At 36.8% G+C, this 23,042-nt stretch overlaps 1 protein-coding gene across 1 annotated transcript in view; it reads right to left on the bottom strand.

The window, feature by feature from the left end:
* The window catches only part of Lyst (lysosomal trafficking regulator), a 157,074-nt gene that overhangs the window by 80,613 nt on the left and 53,419 nt on the right, over positions 1-23,042 (bottom strand). The window contains exons 13-23 of the mRNA XM_026413069.2: positions 22,062-22,206; positions 21,281-21,454; positions 18,080-18,240; positions 17,075-17,265; positions 15,612-15,857; positions 14,728-14,901; positions 13,741-13,890; positions 10,456-10,593; positions 5,659-5,857; positions 3,172-3,303; positions 665-1,289 (exon numbers count right to left, since the gene is read on the bottom strand). Coding sequence (XP_026268854.2) covers positions 665-1,289; positions 3,172-3,303; positions 5,659-5,857; positions 10,456-10,593; positions 13,741-13,890; positions 14,728-14,901; positions 15,612-15,857; positions 17,075-17,265; positions 18,080-18,240; positions 21,281-21,454; positions 22,062-22,206 — 2,335 coding nt within the window. The remainder of the gene's footprint in view (positions 1-664; positions 1,290-3,171; positions 3,304-5,658; positions 5,858-10,455; positions 10,594-13,740; positions 13,891-14,727; positions 14,902-15,611; positions 15,858-17,074; positions 17,266-18,079; positions 18,241-21,280; positions 21,455-22,061; positions 22,207-23,042) is intronic.

Genomic DNA, 23,042 nt, shown 5'->3' with positions numbered 1-23,042 from the left:
GGGTAAGGGTAACACCACATGATGATTACCCTAAGAACTATGCTGAGTGGTAATTTTAACATGTAAAACAAATTTCATAAGGATTAGGAAATGTTTCCAAATTTAACTGTGATTAACACACTTGCCATCACTTTTTATCACTGGTATTTTTAGGAATATAGTACACTAAACACTATTCTATTCTGTGTTTATGATGCTTAGTACTGGAGTGACTGTGCTACTTATTTTAAATTAAATTTAAAATTCAGTTCTCAGTGGCATTGGCCACGTTTCAACAGGCATGTTTCAAGTGGCGTCTGTGGTACTCTCCGGCGCAGAGAAGACATTTACATCATCACAGAAGATCCCACTGGGTAGTACTACTTGAGATGCCAGTGGGAACAAGAATCAATCTGATTGTTCCCATGAACTAAGGGGTTTTTCCCTAATAATTCCAAAAAATAAAATAAGCCACAAGAGATATTTTTCTTTGAGAGCTAGTTAAGCCTTTTGTTGAATGTGGAACTCAATACTACCTAATATTAAAATGAGAAGAAAGGCACTTTTCATTTGGTATCAACATAATGTAATATCAGAAGTGGCATAATGAAGACATTTCTAGAAGTGTAGACATTCTTCAAAGAATATTTAAAGAGGCAGGGATGCACAAAAAATATGTGAGTACCTGTGAGCACTTGCAGCACAGCTGAAGTTTGGCTCGTAACCAAGAGAAAAGGCGAAGTTTTCCCAGTCCTCGGTGTTCCTATCAACGAGACTTGGCCACCGGCCCACAGATGCAGATCCATTCTGTGAAGGGAAAGCTAGCCCAAGACTTGCAATGGTGCTGTGGCTTCGCTGGAAGGAGGCCAGTCCCTTCAGGTTGTCTGGTCGGCGTGGGCAGGACTCATCCCCAGGGCTTTCATCATCTGACCGGGGTTCTGCTCCTAGGTCTTTGTGATCTAATCTGACCACAGGAGATCCCAGTGTTCCTTTTGGGACAACACTGGCAGAGTTTTGGGCTGTGAAAGCAGCATCCACTTCACAGACAGTTTTGGCAGACTCGCAGCTACTGATGAGTGCATCCTCTTTGCCTGTTTTCAGCATACTGAACTCCCCCAAAGGGTTCTGTGTCTCTGGCTGGGCAGCAACATACATATCTACAATGTTTCGTAACTTGTCAATACTACAACCCAAACTTCCAGTCAGTTTTAGTGGCTGCACTTGTGGACAGGTAGGAAATGCTGGCAGGCTTCTGGAACGCAGCAAGTGGGCAGCCATCGGCTGTAGAATAACAGTGGAAGAACTATCTCCTAGGAAGAGCAACAGAAAAATACTACTTAAAAAGCTGCTAAGAGGGACCACTTTTCTGTGCACTATAAGTCTCAGTCATGGTGAAGGCCCACCTACCTACTGTTAAAGAATCTATTTAGGTTAATTTTCCCAGCAACTAATGCTTAAAATGCTTAAATGCCAGAATTATTTTTCTTTTAACCACATTTCATTAAAATCTTTCAAGAACATATGCCTTTTCCTATTTCTTTAACAAAATGCAATATTGACCACATGATTTAAAATCATTAGGATTAGTGGTTCTGCTGAAATGAAATGAATGAAGTGAAACAATTTATTCAGGCCAGCAGACACATGGATATGGTGAAAAGACCCGATGCTTTGCAACTAGAGATAACTGGATTCAAATGTTAGTTCTGTTAGTTCAGTGGCCTCAGTTAGATCACTCAATTGTACCATATGAGCAGTGTTTTTGCAAACACAAATGAGAGTTCAGAATATCTACATTGTAGGTTGCTTTTAGGATTAAGAAAGACCTATAGCATAGTGTCTGGCATATAATAAGTGCTCAATAAATGGCAATTTTATTGTTATTAAACAGCCATTTAAATAAATAAATAAATAAATAAATAAATAAATAAATAAATGTATCATGTCCATCTGCAACTAATGTTTTTTTAAAAAGGAGTCATTTGGAAGACTAAAAAGTACTGTTGACATAAAGACTTGAATACATTTACTATAGAAACACAAGAAGGAAGTGATTCTGAACAAACAGAAAAATTATAGGGCAACATTAAAAGCCCTGGTACAGTCTTCAGCAGTGTGAGGTTGGTCAGGTCAGGAAAACCAACAGGGCTGGGGCTGTGGCTCAGTGGTTAGGTGCTCGCCTAGCACATGCGAGGCCCTATAAAAATAAATAAATAAAGGTATTGTGTGCAACTATAACTAAAATAATAAATAAATACTTTTTAAAAAGAACACCAACAGGCCAAGGGACAAGGAAACTGAAGATGATGTCAAGAAAATTGCTGAAGTTATAGGCTAATGGGATTTTGGCTGGATAGGGAAAGCAGAGGCAAAAAAAACCTTGGGACTGTGGTAAAGAAACCAGAAAAGCTGGGCATGGTGATTCAGCTATTCGGGAGGCTGAAGCAGGAGGATCCTAAGTTCAACATTAGTATGGGTAGTATAGTGAGACCCCATCTCAAAATCTGAAAAATTAACCCTAAGAAAATCAGAAAGAGAGGATGTTATGATCAGAGAGTGGATTAGAAAGGTTGGAGGCATCTTCTCTGTCATTTTCCTGTGAATCCCCAGAGGATTCTGTTTCTCTATTGGCTAGGGGCCAAAGCTGCCAAAGAGTCTGCTCAAAAGACCTGGAAAGATGGAGGTGTGACTGCATTTGAAAATGTTGCAGAATGATGCCCATGATTGAAAAATTGATCATAAATGTAGAATAAACAGTGTAACTCTGTCTCAGGTGTGCTTGGAGGCCTTGCTGATGATCATGTCCATGACAAATGGGACAAGAGTGTGAGGCTGGAGTACTGGATGGCCATCCATCTACCAGTGAAGCTGCTCAGGTAGGAAGGAGAGCGTAAAACAAAGAAACCAGGATTTTGAAGAAAATGGGAAAATAAATCAAAGGCTTAATGAAGGATAAATGACTGTGATAATAGAGGACAGACAATGTCAGAGCAAGAAAGTGTGAACCTCAGCCACTCAATCTGTTCTCCAGGGAACTTGTGTTAGATAGCTCTTATTAGATTGTTAATTATAGATACCAGAAAGTAGTAAAAATGGGTTCTTTAAATATATTATGCTTAAGTTTAATATTCCATTTATTTTAGTCTAGAACTAAAATAGGTAGGGGTATACTTTCATTATTGCTATTTTTACCTTCAGGTGGTGAAGCAGTAAAACCAGATGGGCTTATTACCACAAATCCAGGGCTAGCAAGGGATCTCCCTCCACTATTAGAATGCCTCAAGTACATGATTGACTGCACTTTCTCTTGAAAGATCTTGCCATCTATGATTAAAAAATAAAATTGAGACAGCAAAATATTAAAAAGGGGTAAAACAAAAACATAACCTTAAAAGCAAATAATTAAATACAAATTTCAAATAGATATTCAAAGAGAAAAATGTGGTATACTTTATCCTAGTGTATACCTGACCTGTGAGGACTCACACTGTGTGACTTATCATTACAGATTTTGTTGTTATTGTTGCTGGCCACATTCACTTTGCTTTTTTCCTTCCAGATCAATCTGCCTTCTGAGGTTCATACTTTAAATTCAAGTGCTTGATTTCTTCAGTGCACCACAAATGCAACAAGTCTGAACTGGACCATCTTTCTGCCTAAAGCCACCCTTCCAATTCTGTGCTCTGATTAGTTTGACAACAGCACCAGTTCATTCCCCATGGGGAGCCTGAAGCCACTTGGGCCACCAGTTTTGCTTCTTCTGAGCCAAGACAGTCACCAAGCGATTCTGACTTTATTTCTGGTTCCCTCAACTTGTTCCCTCCCTACCAGAGTGCTGTATCATCTCTTATCTGGATTGCTGTCAGGGATTTCTAAATTGCATCCTGATGACATCTTGTCACTTTTAAATCTTCACGGCCATCAGAATTTTCTATCCAAAAATGTCAATCTTTCTGCTTAAAATCTCCTGTTGTCTTTCTCTTGCCCCCTTTCCGAGCTTATTGTCCACAAGCATCTCCATGATCTGTCCACAGACCTCTCGCCAGGCTTGCTTCTTCCATTTCAGCAGCACCAATTTCTCACAGCTCTTGCTCAAGCCATTTCCTCTGCCTGAAGGCCCTTTCCTTGGACTCCTACCTACCTTTAAGACTCAGAGCAGGTATCACCTCCTCCAGGAAACCTCTGTCCCCTCAGCCCTAAGCAGGCTCTCTGCTACCAGAAAACCAAAACGCTAACTTCCACATCTCTGTGCTTTCCACATGATATGGTATAATTACCTACTTCCACCTCTCTCCCCTCTACTAGGCCGAAGATCTTGGAGGGGAGGGAAACATATTTTACTCAACTTTGCAACTATTCTGCTCTCAGGATTCTGCACAGTACTTACCCTCTAATGTGCTGAACTTAATACAAAGTCATACTACCTAATTTCATTTGGATTTTTAGTGTTGCTCATTTATTCATTTATTAGACTTCTTAAAAAGGCTGTTGTATAGCTGGTTTTCCATTCTAAACTACCACCTAGGTTTTTCGTAGGTTCACTCCTGCTTGCTTTCTTACAATACTTCTCTGCCCTAGTTCTTTAAAAACTTATCATTCCATCTTCTCTTAGACTGATTCCTCTTTCCCGTTGTAACCTCTAAATAGTGATATTACCAGTGTCCTACCTTGGCTCCCTCTTTCCTTCTCTTTCTACATTGCTCTTCAGTGATCTCATCTATTCTGAGTTGAAACTCACTTTGGCACAGGTAGCTCATGGTAATCTCCCCCATGCTATAACCTTTCTTTCTAGTTGCCTGCTACACTATTCTTACAGAGCACCTCAAATGCAACATGCTTTATAAAACCAAAGCCATTATCTTCTACCCTAACACCCCATTCATCCCATCCTAATCTTCTCAGTTCTCCTTTTATCCCTCTTTTCCAGTTCTACTGCTACTATGCCTATATTCTGTTATTTCATACTCCTACAGATTACTTAATTGGACTTACTGCTCCTAGTTTCCTACTCCTAAATCCTACAATAATTTGCTTACATCACATCTCTGTTCAAAAACAAACAAGTAAATGAGCAAAGCAAAATAAAATTTAAAAAAACCCTTTTTCAATGATCTCTAACTAGAATATAAGTTCAAAATCTCTAGCCTTTCATTAAAGGACTCATTTAACATGACCTTGGGGAAAACAAATAAATAAATGCCTTAATATGGTATTATTTCTCATTTGTCCTTTATAGATCCTATATACATAGTTAAGAAAAATCTCTATTTTTTCTATTTTCCTCTCTTCAAGTTACTCTCTTTGCTTGAAGTGCTAATTCTCCAAACTACCTATCAAATTCTACCTAAATTCTTCAATGCCCACAACAGATAATTGTGTAATCTATTAAATACTCTCTGTATATAATGGTCTAATTAAACTCTTTCTCCTTTGAAGTCTCATTAGCTTTACTTTTGTTTCTAATACACACTATCATCTGAGTGTTTCCTTTCTCCTAGGTACTCAGGCTCCCTGAAGGCAGAGATCAGTCAGGTTCATTCCATAACCCGGTGTCCTGTTTCTACCCCAGTAAGTAATTAGAGCAGTTTCTAGCTCAGATAGGCCATTCAACAAATATCAAACAAATGTGGATCAAGTGGGCCAATGGGATAGAAGATTGAACAAAAATGTCATACCTACCTATATGCAAAGAGAAGTAGAAGTTTGTGGGGTTGTGACAAACATAAGTATTAGTAGGAGGGTGAACTGCTAAAAGGAAATTGAAGATAATCGTCAATAATTCCAAATCTGGAGGAGATCCAAGGACTTCTGCAATAATTTTCACAAATGATCTACAAACCTCTCGGGGCATGGATGTAAGCTGCCCCTCTTTGTGTTCCTGAAAAAATAAAAATCAAATTCTCTTTAGATTTAAAGAGAACAGTTAAAAAACATTTTTCATTTAAATACAATATTCTTTTTAAGAGAATTCGGCTAGTTTACTACTCTAATCAGACCTTATTTACCACTATGTTGAGTTGCTATTTTTTAAGTCTAGTAATCTTGTTATTAAAAGTTCATTAAAGCCAGTAGCAATTTATCCCACATATCTTAATAGACTGAGGAAAGTCACATCACAGCACTGTGGGCATGGACTCCAAAGCCCAACGCCTAGGCTTACACTCCGGCTCCTTCATTCCCTGGCAGCGTCATCTCAGGTGTGCTTTTCAATACTTCCACTCTTCCACTTCTCTGTCGATAATATGGGAAAAACGCTAATGCTACTTCACAGAGTTCTTACAAGGAACAAGCACACAGACTCTTAGAACAATGCCTCACACATAGTAAACTCACACATCCAAGTGAGATCAGACATGCCTCAAATCTTAGAGGTTTTTTTGTTGTTGTTGTAACCTTGCATACTCTTTACAATTGAACATCCATAATCTGAAAATCCAAAATGCTCTAAAATATGAAATTTTTTGTGTGCACAAAACTATAAATGTCAATACCATCATTACTGTGACTATTGCTATGACTATGACTTCCTCTTCTATTATACTGCTTCTATGAAATCCATAGGGAAAACATGTACCATATTGATTTACACAGCTCTTTCTCACAATGGCTCTAAAGGGGTTTTCTTTCTTATTTCTAGAATAAGAGGCTAAAAAAGAAGTTATGTGACTAGCTTAAGTGCTATAGAAAATATATAAATAGTGCAACTATAATTTAACTCAGGCTTCTAACCCCCTACTGCATCATATACTGCTTGGAACAGTGAGACTTGATAGAATGTCAAGTAATTACTAAAGTAGAAACTGATACAACTTTATGTCCTCCAATTCCACTTTCCTAATGGGCAGCAGTAGGCTTCTAGGTCAATAGTTTGGGAGGTAAACTTCTTCATCTTCCTTCTCCCTATGTCCAAATACATGTCTCTACATCTATTCCTCTTTGACTCTTAAGCACTGCTGAATTAGAGTATTTAAAAGGTAGATTTTAATTTTGAGACAACTACAGATGTGAGAGAACACTGAGTCTACAAAAGCAAACACAAAACCCCTGTGTCAATATCTCCCAACTGTAGAGTGGCCAGACTAAGACAGGAAAATTCATCTGACTTCCAGTTCAAAGCTATTTCTGCCACACCATCTGCCTTTCTTCTCAACAGCACCTCTTGCACCTCCCCAACTCTCCTGGTTGCATTATCAGGTGTTCTTTCCTAAGCCATTCCAGCCCAAGTTTCTTCAAACTTGCTTGCTCCACTTATTAAAAAATAGTCTGGTATTCTATTTCATTTTTTTAAAATCCCTTAAATCAATCTTTTGTAATTCTGTTTTTCTCTTTGCTCTTGCTGCTAGACTTAAATAATAGCTTGCTCTTACTGCCTCCCATGATCCACCTCACATACTGCCTGAAGTCCCTGAAATCTGATTCTTGTCTTTTCCATTGTACTGATATCTTACAAGGCATTAAGAATGTTCAAGGTCATAGCCCATTTCGGCCAACATTTTCTCTGAACTTTCTCCATCACTGGGCTCCAGGTACCACCTTATGTGTATGTTCTTCCCTCCTCTTGCCCATGGCTTTTGCTTTTCTGAGTTTCCTGATTCTTCTCTTCTTCTTCAGCTACCCTTTCTACACCTCTTCCTACAGCTGATTTTTCCGGTTTCATATCTTGAGGATGGATGCTTCCGAAGAAGCACACCTAAGCCTCCTATGACCTCTCACCTCAGCCATCCATCCCAAGGTGCCCATCACCTCAGCCTCCTACCATTTCTCACCTCAGCTGTCATCCCATGGTGCCCCCATCTATTCCCACTGCTTCACAGTCACCACCATTTTTTTTTTTTGATAATGTCTTTTATTATCCCAGGTTGAAATTTTATGTCACGTGTGACTCCTGAAGCTCCCATTTTATTAGAAGCAAGTCGTATTCATTAACCTCTTTCATATTTGCTCCCTACTTTTTTACTCCCACTCTTAGTGCCTTAGATCAGGCTCTCCACACTGTTCTCAAACTGATCAAACTTCCTCATATCCAATGTGTTACCCATTTGCTAATCTTCCTGAAATACCACAGAGGTTCAGACTCCTTAAAGGCAAAGACTAACTTCATTTCTTTAAAAACTTTCCATAATACCCAATGAAAAGCTATGCTTAATAAACAGCTGTTAATTTGATAAATGGGCTCTTTAAATAAAGGGGGTAAAGAAATACACACTTTTCAGGAAAAGGAATTGGTTCCTTGATTTTTCTATCATTTTTATAAATAATATGGAAATAAAAATATATAGATTGAAGCCTCTAAGTTAAAAGATGAATAAGAATCTCACATTTTCATTTAAATTCATTGCAAATTGTCTAATAATTTCAAACTGGATATAAACAGAAATAGATCTAGAAGAAAATTTATATATATAGGATGCATAAAACATTCAGTAAGCAAGGGTCCTGAGAGATCACTGTACTGTATTGTTTTTGGTTTTGTGTTTAGTGTTGGGGAAACAACCCAGAGCATAGGGTGTAGGCAAGTGCACTACCACTAAGCCACACCCCCATTCCACTGTCTTGTATTTCTGAAGACAATAATCTAATTTCCACAGGGGCCAAGAAAGGCATTGAAGGGTGTCACATTCCACAAGTAACACACTTAGTGTCACTCCAGGAAAACTGAGCTGCATGAAATAACCACACAGAGGCAGAGATACCTTTTCTTTGGGTCCTGTAGCAGCTCCTCTGACCTTAGGGGTGCATGGAAAGAGAGAGAGAGGGCTAAACCCTCTTACTGGGGAGAAGCCATTCAAATAAGGCAAGGGGTCAGGTTTCAGGGGCTGAGTCTAGCTCTGTGATGTCTGCTGTCAGCAGGCTGACTGACATCTAGGAAGGCCACCCAAAGGCAGAGCAAGAGAAGTGGACATACAAAGGGCATTTCCATGGAACATTCTATCCCAAACAGGGCAAAGGGGTAGGATTACAAAGGAACAGGTGAGTGTAGCTCAACCCCAGGGGTATGCCCCACTCAGAAGACTGGCCTTGCTATCTGAGTGAGGAAAAGATAAGAGTCACGAGTCATGGCACTACTGTGCCAGACCACAGTGATCTTTCAGATCCCCTGGTGCATCAGGACGGGAAGGCGTGGTCACTCAGTGTGGCTCCCCATAGAAGGGCTCTTGCCTCTTTTTCAGAATTTGTCCATTTAACAGAGAGTTATTAGGTACTTTGTGTGCCAGGTATTAGGCTTATGAAGTGATCAACAAAAAACATATCCCTGCCCTCAGGAGGGCTACAGAGGGAAATAAACATTTATAATCTTATAAATAATGTAAACTTACACATTGGTATACACAGTGAGAGTAAGAGTGCATAGGGGAAGGGATTAATCTTGATGGAAAGAGCAGGTCAGGTTTCTCTCAGAAAGCAAGGTTTAAGTTGAAGCATGAAGAATAAGTAGGAGTTGGCCAGATGACAAGAATGGAATCAATACCTCTGCGGCAATGAGAACATTACATGCCTCAAGTGGGGAGAAGTCTCTCTTGTGTAAAGGGAATGAAATCTGGATTCAGTGGCATAAGAGGAGGTTTGTGGCCATCAGACGACAAGAGCTTTGTAAGGATGTCACAGAGGGTGAATGTCACTCATCCACAACGAGAAGCCCCAGAGCCACTGAAGCACAGGCATTACCAACGTGAAAAATCACTAATCCCATGAACGTCTGCACTTGTCTAACTTCTAACAGAGGCCTCAGACACTTTAAAAAATTGGAAAATAGCCCAATATACCAACTAATCAGGTAAAAGGGCATCTGTAAAAGCAAAGAAAGGAATTTGACTAGAAACCAGGCCATAGCACAGACACTACAATGTAACTCAGGAAGTTAGTATGACTTTTTAACACAGTGGGTATATTTTCAATATTTAGTCCAATACATGTTAGTTCAATATATGTGTCCAATATTTAGTTAATATAGATCTTCCAGTCTCCATGGAGCATATTCTTTATCGTATATTTATACAGCCTTTGACCTATTTTTTTTTTTTTTTTTTTTACATAGGCCTGGGTTGCAGGTCTTATTATTTCTCAACAGGTCATTGGTTTTCTTTCTCTGCAATATTAGACACAAGGCTAATTCAAGTATATAAAGCAGGTCTTCAGCAAACAATGCTTATTAAAACAATACATGGTTGTAAGTTGCTATTTAAGGAATACTAGAATAAGATTCACCAGCTATTGCTACAGTTTGAGAGACTATTAAATTACCATTCTATCCCAACACAAAAAGAAAACCCTCAGAAGCTTAGTAGTTGCTGTTCTTTTGTCATTTGAGTTAGGAAAGATGACAGTGTGAGATCAAGAGGCAAAAGTTGAAAGAAGAGCCTAGAGATAAATAAGAAGAAAAGAGAAAAAAAATCCCACTAAGATTTGATGCTCAGAGTTGAGTTATTAGAGAGAAACAAGTGCAGAGAGCCACTGAGCCAAGGCAGAGGAGGGTACCTGCAGAACCTGACATGTTAGCAGGAAGTGGTGCACTGCCCGGGCTTTCAGCAACTGCTGCGTGTTAAACCACTGATGCTGGTGCTCTGCGCGGATGAGGGCTTCCAGAGCTGCGAGAAGAGTCTCCCACACGCCAGGCTGAGAGAACAAACGCACACAGTTAGCACACAGATGCTCAGAAACTGCCACAGGCTTTTGAGAAGACTGCCAAAACGACAAAGTAACACTGTGCATACGTTTAATGCCAAAAATTAAATTCGCCTGAAAAAAGTTAATCTTAAAAATTTATTTGCCTACAATTATTCTTTGTAGTCAACAGGTCATTTCTAAATTCCTGTGATGAATACAATATTGTTTTAAGTGCTTTAGTACATTACCCTTTTCATGGCATTAATAAATATTTTCAAAAGGTAAATTATCTTGAATTACTTATTCTGATTAAAGAAACATACATTACCAATATGGCTTTACAAGATGGAAAGTTATTTTCAAATAATTTTTTCAAAAAGTGGTGTTATTTAAAACATAGAAAACTCAACAGTAATTTGCATCTTGGTCAATGTGAAATATAATAGAATTCTCCGAGCTATTAAAGATTGTGCATCTTCAAAGAGTAGTTAGTATCCTTTGAAGGTGCCTTAAAATGTTCCTCCTATATTGAATCAATAAAATTATCCAGAATAGCACAAAAAAAGGATCTCACTGATAATAATTGAAAGATTATCTTCACCTCATCTTATTCCTCTAATTGATCTTTCAATAATGCTATTGACAAAAAGTTACAATAACTGGCCTGGGTTGCAGATCTTATTATTTCTCCTATCATTATCTGACAGTGATGAATAACAGAAAAGCCAAGGAACTGTCAGACTTAACTGTACTACTCTAAGCAAGGCCACTCTCTTCAGAAGACAAACCGAAATCCAAACACAGACACCTAGAAGAAAGGCAGCCCCAGTATGAAAACTTGACTTGGGTCTGACAAAGAGTACAAAAATGAAACAGTGCCCCTGCTACTCAATGGCCAACACAAAAACCAGATTTTGTTAAAAACAACTACTTAGGAAGGAAATCCTTATTTCAAATCCATCAAAGTGTATGTGTATTTTATCACTTTTGAATGTGATAAAAAATTTAAATCAACCCCATATTTTCATGGTCTTCTGAAATACTAAATAAACTGCCTAAATTTAGTTAGGATAGATATTCCAATCTCCAGTTGAGCATATTCTTTATTATATACTTATACAGCCTTTCATCTAATTTTTTATTAATTTTTATGCTATCCCTTTACGTGTTTACCTTCTCTGCAACATGAAACACATATCTTCTATTTTTCAGATCTTAAAATAAATCTTTATTCAGAATGAGAAATCACAACAAATTACAAAGTGAACACAAACTGATAAATATCATCAATACCACAACATACGAAAAACAGCAGTAGTTGAGTTAGTTGCTTGGCACTACTTTTTAATACTTTTAAGTTTGTGGCTGACTTCCTCTTCATATAACAACAATTTTATAAAAATTTTCTATATAATGAGTAGAAAAATAATTATTTTCTAGAAATTTTTAGCTAATTCATTTTTATTAATGATAGATTAGAAAAGTTTTGTATTTATTTATTTTTTTGGCTTCACAACTCATTACAGTCCATATTAGAAGTGAGCAGCCTGTCTGACCCCATACCACTACAACTGCTGAAAGCCAAGTCAAATTTGGGAATAATCTCTCTCTCTCTTTCTCTCTAGTACTGGAAATTGAACTCAGGGGTGCTCTACCACTGAGGTACACTCCGAGGTCTTTTTATTTTTTATTTTGACAGAGTCTTGCTAAGTTGTGGAGGCTGTTCTTGAACCTGCAATTCCAAGTAACTGGGACTACAGGCACACAAAACCATATCCAGTGGGAATAATCAATTTTTTAAAAATTCTAAAGGTATATACTTAGAATAGCTCTTCAAATAATTACATTTGCTGATAATATTTTTATATTTCAACTAATCACAGACAATCTATTGTTTTTTAAAAATCACCAGTAGGGTTGAGGCCATAATTCTATGGCAGAGCACTTGTCTAGCATGTGTGAGGCACTGGGTTTAATCCTTAGCACTGCATAAAAATAAACAAATAAAATAAAGGTATGCTGTCCATATACAACTACAAAAATAAATAAATAAAAATAGATAATATCACCAGTAACTTCTAAAACCCTGCCACACTTAATAGGCACAGTCCATATTAGAAGTGAGCAGCCTGTCTGACCCCATACCACTACAACTGCTGAAAGCCAAGGCAGAAAGTAAACAGCCCTGTACCCATTCCCTGGATGAGTCCCGTGAAAACCAGCCCATCCACTTCAGGTGTTGAGATGCTACGCCTAGACCTACTGTCTTTCTACGTTATTTCATGCTTCTGACAAAGTCTTGCCCTTGGCATGATTCAGACTGTGCATCCTGGCCAGTGTGGCTCCTCTGCTCAAAAGGACATCCATTTCTGTCTCTTGGACCTGGTTCCCCAGACTCTTAGAATCCTGTCTTTTGGAGTTTATGCTAAATGTAGGTCCCAAAGGGGATCTAAATGCACCATGTGCTCCTGCCTGATTGTAGTATTCTAAGCCAGCCCAAGTTCTGATCATGACCCTCCAACTGAGTATTACCATGGCTGTTCAAAACTCAGCATGGGAAATAATCCCAGATTTCCACTTACAATGAATATTACACTGAAGTAGTAAATTCATTCTGTGGTTTAGAAGAATGATTAGGTGAATATTCGAGGGTATACACATCTATCTATATTCATAATAGCTGAGATCTGGAAGCAAGGCAAATATCCCTGGATGGAGAATGGAAAGTGAAATGTGGTAGACACATGCAATAGAATATTACTCTACTTTGGAAAAGGAGGAAATTTAAACCTATGACATCTGGATGAACCTATGAAGACATTGCGCTAAGTGAAGTGAGCTAATTATAAAAGACAAACACTATATGATTCCACTTAGATGAGCTCTTTGGAGTAGTCGAGTCCACAGAGGCAGCAAATACAATGATGGCTGCAGGGCTGTGGAAGGGGAAATGGGGGGTTATTGTTTACCAGGTGCAGAGCTGTGGCTTTACAAGATGGAAAGGATCATGGAGAAAGACAGTGGTAATGTTGCACAACTCTGTGAATATGCTTGATACTACTGAACTGTACACTTAAATGGTTTAAAAAATAAATTTTATGTTATGTGCATTCTAACACAATAAAAAATGAAAAAGAAGTATATATTTTTACATGCCTCTGCTTTATTCCATATCTTCCAGTCAAGCAGTAGCTCCTCTAAGAGTTTAACATCTTGGATTATAGCATTAGACTCTATATCCAACTTGAACTCTCCATTCTCATTGATATGGATAATGTCCTCCCCACAGCAACCTTCAAGAAGGGTCTATGGAAAACCAGCACCAATATGAGATGCATTAATGAGTGGTTAGACAAACAATCAATAGAAATATTAAGTTTTCAATCTGCAGTCTTAACATTAAAAGGAATATTAGTTACTAATTCACCATTTCGTAAAGTGTCTTTGTTTTGTGTTGCAACTCAAATAAACAGAAAATCCTGAACTTCCAACTGTTTGTAAGCAATTACTCAGTTTCAGACACAAAAACCATCCACATCTTATTTTTATTTTTTAAGTGGAAACAATCTGCTATTAATAGTAAGGATTTATGTCAGAAATGTATAGATCTTGACAGTTTAAAGAGGTGGGGCTGGGAGCAAGGACAGAGAAATCAACTTCAGCCTTAATACCAGTACTCACAGAGAAATACTTTCACAATGTTACCATCCAGCTTTTAGATAGATGAGTATTTAAATATACAATGACTTAGGCATTTATACCTTTAAAACTAACTACAGCAGCACTGCCTGATACAAACGTACATCTCTGGTTCCTATAAACTGTGATCTCTTCCAAAACTGTGGGACGGAGACCATCAGTCCACAGCATGAGGAGCCAGCCTAAGGACATCTACAGTCCAGCCAAGTCTAAAATTCTTTGAGTTTTTTCTTACTTGTCTAAAATGCTTTATAAAATGAAAAATGTAATTACTTGAATGATGGAAAGAACCAAAAGAGTACATGAGTTTGCTTAAATATACAATAATGAGTTTCCTTCATTTTTCTCAGGAATCACTGAAACCCAAGATTCTTACTGGAAGACTCTAATGAAGGGTGAGAATCACTCATAGAAACTATGGGAATTGACTTTAAGAAGTCATACCTTCAAGATGTGAAAGCCAACAATGCATTTCTGCTTGATCAACACCTGATGAATCATAGAAAGCCCATTACAATTTTCTAATTCATGAGCTCTCTGTTGGTTGAATTTAACTAAGTAGAGCAGGACTCGCAGTGCCAATGCCTGAGTTTCTTCACAGTCACTGAGTTCAACAACCTAAAAACAAGAGGTGAATATATTTTTCTCCTAATCTGTTGAAACTAAAAATTTAATACATGTGATTACCTACATTCTTTCATATCAAATTTTTTGTATTTCTTCTCTTTTAAAAAAAAACTCCCAACCCAAATAAACTAAAAATTTTCTTTCACTTATTTGTTGACCTTTGGAGTTTTTTCTCTATGCATTGGGAAGATTTAAGGGATAACCTTTCACAAATCTAATTTTTAAAATTACATTTCTTGCCAGGTGCAGTGGTGCATGCCTGTAATCTCAGTGGTTCGGGGAGGCTGAGGCAACAGGATCGCAAGTTCAAAGCCAGCCTCAGCAACTTATCGAGCCCCTGTCTCTAAATAAAATATAAAAAGGGATGGGGATATGGCTCAATGGTTAAGTGCCCCTGGGTTCAATCTCTAGTACCAAAAATATTTCTTTACACCATTACTGTAGTATGCATTCTTTTCCAAAGGCAATTTAAAATCTCATAATTTAACATTTGATTGTTCTAATTACATTTGTGGATAACAGAAAACTTCTAAAAGAAGAAACCTTAACCATCTGTTGCAGAAAGCTTTATGTCATCCTTAATATGAGATTTTTATCTTAGTATGGTTAGGTGTAGCTTTTTTAATAATTCATAAAGAACTCTTAATCAATAATAAAGAAGTAGATTCTTTTTAGACAAAACTATAATCCATGAGTCTTACCCTAGCAAAGAGAAAAACAAAGATACCAGCTCCGCCAACCTCGTGCAGAATGCCTTGAATCGTTTTACACTCAGTAGGCTGGAGGTTTTTCAGTTGAGGAGAATCTAGCAAGATGCTCTGGACTTCTTTTGAACTGAAGGGTCTTTGAGAGAGTTGGGTTTTCACCTGACCTTTGAGTCTGATCACTGGCTCATAGATGGTATACTGAGCAGGACAATAAGTTGTATAAACAATGGAAAGACTTTCCTGAAACACAAATATTTTCCTTTAATTACAAAACAAAGTTTAAAAGGTTAAGTCATCAACTGGCAAATAAATATTTCAAAGTGGAAAGACACCCAGGTAGTCTTTATCTTTGTGTTTTTGTTTTTGTTGTTGTTTTGTTTTGCTTTTTTAATGGCTACTACACTGAATAAAGATGAACATGAGAAGAAAGGCTGCTTCCCAAAGGGAAATCACTGTCACTAAGTTGTGACTGAAAATATAAACACATTGAGATTGAGAAGGATTCCAGCTTTGGTCAGCTTAGAATAAGCATGAAATCATACTTACCATCACTACTAATAACAGCTAAGTCTTAGACCACACTCATTATAAACAAAGCACTGTCCTAAGCACTTAGGAAAATGGAGACCCTGGTCAAATCATTTGAAATTTTGGCTTTAGTTTAGCTCATGGGCCTATAATTAATTTAAAAGTGACTCTAAACTACATTTTTGTGTTAGAATAGAATTCCAGCCTGTCAGCACAACTAAATAAAATTAAGTAGAACTTTCAATATTTCTCCCATTCATATGGTAGTTTTGAATAGTTTCTAGCTCCCTGCCAAGTTTTTTCGAACTACTTTAAAAAGTAACGTAAGTTTTAAATGCAGAATGAACTTTGAGGTGGTCTCAGTGGCAGCAGCTGCGCAGCCCAGGCCCAGGGAAATCATGTATACTTGGTGTCTTCTCATACAAGCGGAGGGAATCCTGGGCTTTAGTCATGTATGATTCATGGCAATTTAAGTACCATTTCATCAGATACATACACCAACAAGTATATCAAAAATCTGATACATGTAATTAAAACTAATAGTATAAATGAACATTAGTATTTGTTAAGAATGAAAAGGAAATATAATGAGCACTATTATAAAAAGTATATAAGGCTTATATTTTCACTGTATCACAAACATTTTTCCTGAAATTTTACTAGGTATAAAATAAACTGATAAAATTATTACAGAAATATAATTCCAAGGAAAAATAGACATAAATTTAAAACCTGAAATTATGACAGAGTGACAAAGTGTATTGAGTATTTTTTCAGGAAAAAAATAAAATATTGTAAGAAATACTGTAAGAAAATATTAAGGAACAAAATGAAAAATTAGAAATCTAATGCATGGTAATTATATATTTCAATAAATATACCTATATAAAGTTTACTCTAAAGTTTAAATTTCTAAAATTAAAACTTACAATTAGGAGACCAACATCCACATCTTTTTTAGTCATAAAAAGTTCTCTGATTTGTTCACATCGTAAAATTTCTTTATTAATATACTTGGAGCAGTCATTCATGGGCTTGCCGTATTTACACGGCATTATGGATGTATGATTGGGTCCACAGGCATATAGATAAAAGGCTTCTTGTGAACCAATCTTCGCTCCTGAGTAGCAGAGAAATACAGTTAGTCACTTAAAAACTGAAGCAGAATCTGTCAAGGAGGACAAGAGGACAAGGGTTCTTTTTGCCAGATTCTATCAACTATTCACTACATCTATCTATATGCTCCTTCAATCAGAAAATAAGCTTTTGGTTTTGTTTTGCTTTTTGTTTTTAATAAATGGAAACTATATTTTTGTAAATTCCATTTTAAAATAAACTTGAATTGATGTCTTTATTCCTTCCCATATTTCAAAAAGCACTATCTGAATACCACTATATGCCAGGTTTAATAACATATTTTTAACTTGTATATCCCCCCCCCTGGCAAATTTAGTATTGACAGGAAACATTAAAATTATAAATAAAAGAGAGAACCGGGCTGGGGATGTGGCTCAAGTGGTAGCGCGCTTGCCTGACATGCATGCGGCCCGGGTTAGATCCTCCAGCACCACATACAAACAAAGATGTTGTGTCCGCCAATAACTAATAAATAAATAAATATTAAAAAAAAGAGAGAGAGAACCATTCTACGTTTACTAGTCCTAATACTGCATTTTTCAGTACTGTAAAATGATGCTGATTTAATGTTTGGAGTGGGATAGAGGGAGATGTACTTAATGTGTATTTCAGTCGTAAGATCCACATTTGAAAAGGTTTAAGTCCTTCAAAAGTACATCATAGGATCTTGGGAATATACTATTTATTAAACACAGGTGAAGGAACAGAGATCTACATTTTAGCTGGGTTAATGTACTTAGTTTAACATTTGTTAAATGAAAGAAAATTTTGGAAATGCTTTCAAGGGGAAAATATACCATTGAAGAGGAGCAAATTTCCCAGGTCCCATTTTCCAGACAACTGCAAAAGCTCTTCTTGAGATGATAAGCCATGGCCAATCATGCAAAATGTTTTATTGCTATCTGATGACAAACTTGTTTTTCTTGGAAGCATAAAGTCCAAAGTGACATCAGGCTTCCTGCATTGAAAACAAAGTCAAGACAGTGATTTCAGGGAGTACTAGAACTAAGCATTTTAAAGTATGACTGTTTAGTGATGGGACATTCTTGAATACTGCTTCTTGGCTCAGTATAGATGGTTGGTGATGGGAAGAGAGGATGCTGGTTCTGCTTTGGGTCAGAGGTGCTGCCCATCCACACGCCACAGAAAGGCAGACAAAGGAAAGGTGACTGAAGAGTCTACAATAGGTCACGGGAGTGTGACCAGCCATTCACTCCAAGTTTTTGTCACTGTTGGACTTCTGCATATGTGCCTTCCTGGTTTACAGAAACAAACCAACCATCCCTCCCCTAATTTTACCAAGAAGTCTACTATTTTGGTAAACAATTCCTAAAATTTCATATCCTCTGAAAGGACTCTGAAGACTAAGCAGAAATAGAATGTCACTTCACCAAGCTTTGCTTTGTCTCACCACTGAAATGCCAAAGCTATCCACATTTTTTTTAAATGCTTAGGATTATAGAACTTTGGACTAGTCTTTTTTCTCCATGGATAAAGGTTACAGGGATGCTTATGAAGGACAGGAAAAGCAAGACTTTCCTCATAGACAGGCAAGGAAGCTAGGAGGACTTCTTCATCTAGTGAAACTGATGAGTGTCAAGCCCCACCCCTACTTTAGGCATGTCTTAAATTCTTATTAAGATAATGAAGGTAAACTATTAAGACAAAGTCTAGATAAAATTTGTGAATAAGATGAAGATTTAGAATAAACTAACATGGTTAGGTCCTTTTAAGAAATTCAACCTTGTATATATTTATTTAAAATTTTCCTTTTGTTTTCATGTTTCATATTTCACAAACAAAACTGACTATTTTAATAGGCTAAGTCTAGACAATCCTTGGTACAAAAAAATGTTTGTAACTAAAACACTACTGCCACCTGGTGACAGTATGATAATATAATTTTTAAGGGTGAATGAAAACCTACTGCGAGATGAATGCAAAAAAATTCAATAACTATCTACTATTTTATATATTTCTACCATATTTATGTGTTGTTCATCAAATCGCAACTTATATGAGATATTAATAAGTCATTTTAAGTTGTTATTATGTATTATTAAGAAGTTATTCTTTGTATCCTGCTACTTTGCTGAATTTTAATCTATAGCTCAGAAAGTGACAAAAGCACTGAATGAGAATATTTTTGCCCTTGTTCACATGCTCACTGCTCTGCTAAGTAAGTCATTAACTTGTACCAAATGACAAAAAAATGTTCTTCAAAGGAATGTAGAAATAAGCGGGAGGACAAAGAAAATGAATCAAGTGATCATACTAATTTTAGAACTGTCTGTGATGACAATCTAATCTCTCACTCTAAATGTGTCTAATACTTAGTTTTCATATCTGTCAGGTAGCCTGATTCAGAAAATGGCTGCACAGCTTTACCGTACAGGGTTTGAAAGCGTGGGCTCCAGTTAGGGTCAGAGCTTGGGTTCGAATCTCAGCTCTGCTCCTTGCCTGTGCCATGACTTTGGACAGCTACCTTACCCTGTTCTGGGTTTCAGCTGACTCACGTAAAACAGAGTAAATACACCAACTTCATAGTGTTTGGGGAGAATGATACTCTATATAAAGTGCTTAATACAATGGCTGACCCTTGTCAGGAGTTCCAGAAATAAGAGAGTCCAAGAGGTGAAAGAGACATCCACTCACAGCCCCACCTCCAACTCCAACTAATTTGACTCAATGTTCTGCAAACAAGTTTACTGATTGCTGCAGCTGCCATTTCAGGCTTAGGCAGGTGTGAAGACTGAGAACTTTCCAGACAGCATTTATTTGGAATATGGATATTAGGCTTTAATTAGTTATTTTCTTAACTGAATAAAACAAAGCTGAATTGTTAATTTAACTGCCAAACCTGTTCTTTCCTATGGCAGGCACTGTGGACCAGCTACCCTAGAGCCATTCATAAGCCCCTTCTCCCTGCCTTCCTCCATCATTGAAGCCTGACAGCTAAAAGTAATCAACTCCTGCAGCCTCCTACAGCAATGGCAGGCACACAGTAATTGTTCAATAAATGTGATGAATGGATGAACAGGTTGATTTGTGCTAAGGATGCATGCTATTTCTGTGGTCTAGCCTGCTCTGGGCATTAGAAGATGTGTATAAGCACCTAGCTAAAGGACACACTGTGGGCTCAGCTCTAGACTTGGCTGCTTGGTAGTCAGTATACCCTCTCAAATATCTTTACCATGTTCCTTCATTATTTAATTTAGTCTCTTCAAGCCATTTTTTCTTACAGTCATTGTAATTTCATTTACATTTTTCTCTATTCATTGTAATTTCTCTTAGGAGACTAATTTAATTTAGGTATTAGCTTTATTAGCCAATTTGTTTAAATAATTCCTTGTGAATTTTTTTTAAAACATGGGTTTGAGGAATAAAATTATAGTCTATTCTTTGATATAATATTTATTGTACATAAATATCTAAATGTCCAGAATTTCTGCATTCTCCCCAAATACAAATACAATCATCCATCAGTATCCACAGGGGGCTGTCCTCCATCCCAGGACCTCTGCAGATCAAAATCTGAGGATGCTCAAGTCTCTCATACAAAATGGCATATTTGCATATAACCCATATCCTCCTGTATACTTTAAGTCGTCTCTAGATTATTTATCAAAGCTAATACAACATAGATGCTTTGTAAATAATTGTTATACTGAATTGTGAAGAGAATAATTAGAAAAAAACTTGTATATATTCACTATAAACACAACTTTTTCTTGAACATTTTCAGTCTGAGGTTGGTTGAATCTGTAGAGCAGAACCCATGCATACAGCAGACCCACTGTGTTAAGCCTTAATTGTTAATTCTATGGCAGATTTATTTTGTATGAAAGGGATAAATAGAAAAACCCAACTCTAATACAATTTTTATGTTAATATACAGTAAATTTTACTTTCAGTTTTCTGAACCCTTTCTAGAGTTATAATAGACTAATTAAAATTATGACTGAGATTAATATGTATTCTTAAAAAACGCTTCATACCTCTGTCCAGAGACCCACGTGGAGATTTTCCCATGTACATTCTTTTTCCCTTGAGGCTGCTGGAGGTAGGTGAGTACTAAATGCTGCCATTTGCTTGGGAGAAAAATATTTTCCTGTGATTCAACCTGTGCTAGTAAAACAGCTTTCATATCATCATTTGAATCCATGCATACACTACAGAAAAAAAGGGAAGAAAACAGATTGGCTGAAAAACATGAAAATTCTGACTTTATTATTTAATACATGCATAGGAACTACAATTCTAAATATTTAAGTGAGGTTAAAAATCAGTTCTATTTTTAAATAAACTAACTTGAAAAGTCAGTAGGTCTTTGTCTTACACCAAAAATATCAGTTATTTTATTATATTATTACCTCAATTTATGAGCTAAGATAGGTTAGGGTCATTGGCTGGTGTTAATTTAGGGCAATAATTTCAAAATCAGTTTGTAAACAAATATTATTTCTATGTACATAGTCATTGTCTTTGTTAGAAATTACAATGTAATATTTGGTTCACATTTATTTTAGTAAATGTCCAAATGCCTGAACATACTGGAGGTCTAATCTACTTTGAGAGTAGATTCACTTGATTGAAAAAGTGAAGAGCTAATGCATACAAGATACCTAGAAACATTTCTAACATTATAAAATACATATTGTGAAGTAACGCATTGGTTTGTTTGGTTTTGGGCCTTATTTCACATTATTGGCTCTCATATTAAATGTCTAAATTATTGAAATGCACATCTATTCATTAGGGGTTAAGGATAATCGATACCGGAAGATAAAAGTGCCATTGTGCGCATCAGCCCACACTTGGATCATCAACGCTTTGGATCCCAGGGAAATTAAATGAATGCAGCCTTCTTCAATGAGTCTTTCACTGGGATTTGTATACTCTGCACCTTCTGGTTTTTCGTTCTCTATGAGAAAAACATGTTAGAATGGTCAGTAAAACAGTTCATAAAAATTGAGCAAAGAATAAATTTAAAAGAATATGATGCATGGTGGTTCATTTGTAGCAGAGTATTTACCTGAAATGTCTGAACTTCACCTGTTCCAAATAACAATATTTCCAAAGTTTAGATGCTAACTCCAAAAGAGCATAATACACGCCAACAGTTATCCAGCACTTTACAAGTTACTATGTTTTAAAGTCTATAATGACTGAGAGCAGTAGTGAGCATGACTGTTGGGCTGCCACCTCAATGACTTATTACCATCTCCACCAAGCTGCCTTTACCGTTTGACTGGGCACTTAACATCATTGACCCTGATCCAGAGAGCACACAACATTGTCATATACCTCACACTACCAAATTCACTCCACAATTGTCATACAAATTGATCATATTATACTGTTTGAAAATAATATTTAGATTCCCTGGTGAGTGATCTTTGAATGTAACTGCTAAAGAGATTCTAAAACTCTACATTATAGTTTCTTTAAGTCAAAGAGGTAAGTGCTTACAGCTAAGCACTATCTGGTTATTGATTCTGACTTCTCTCTCTCACCACTTGAACCCTGCTTATATATGATGAACTACTTATTACTATGATGCCTGTGACTTCATGTAAAGCTATGTTAAGATCTACCAAAATGCACATCCAAAGGCTTATTAAGACTTCTACAAAATATAAACATTACTAATTATTGTTAAACTGCATAAATATTAGTTGTCAACAGATATAATTACCACCAATTTTTAAGAATACTCCTCTGAGCATAGTGGCAACAGTCCTAAAGAGGAAGAGTTAG

Source organism: Urocitellus parryii, chromosome 9, assembly GCF_045843805.1.
Source record: "Urocitellus parryii isolate mUroPar1 chromosome 9, mUroPar1.hap1, whole genome shotgun sequence".
Taxonomy (NCBI): domain Eukaryota; kingdom Metazoa; phylum Chordata; class Mammalia; order Rodentia; family Sciuridae; genus Urocitellus; species Urocitellus parryii.
This window is presented reverse-complemented; position numbering and strand designations above follow the sequence as displayed.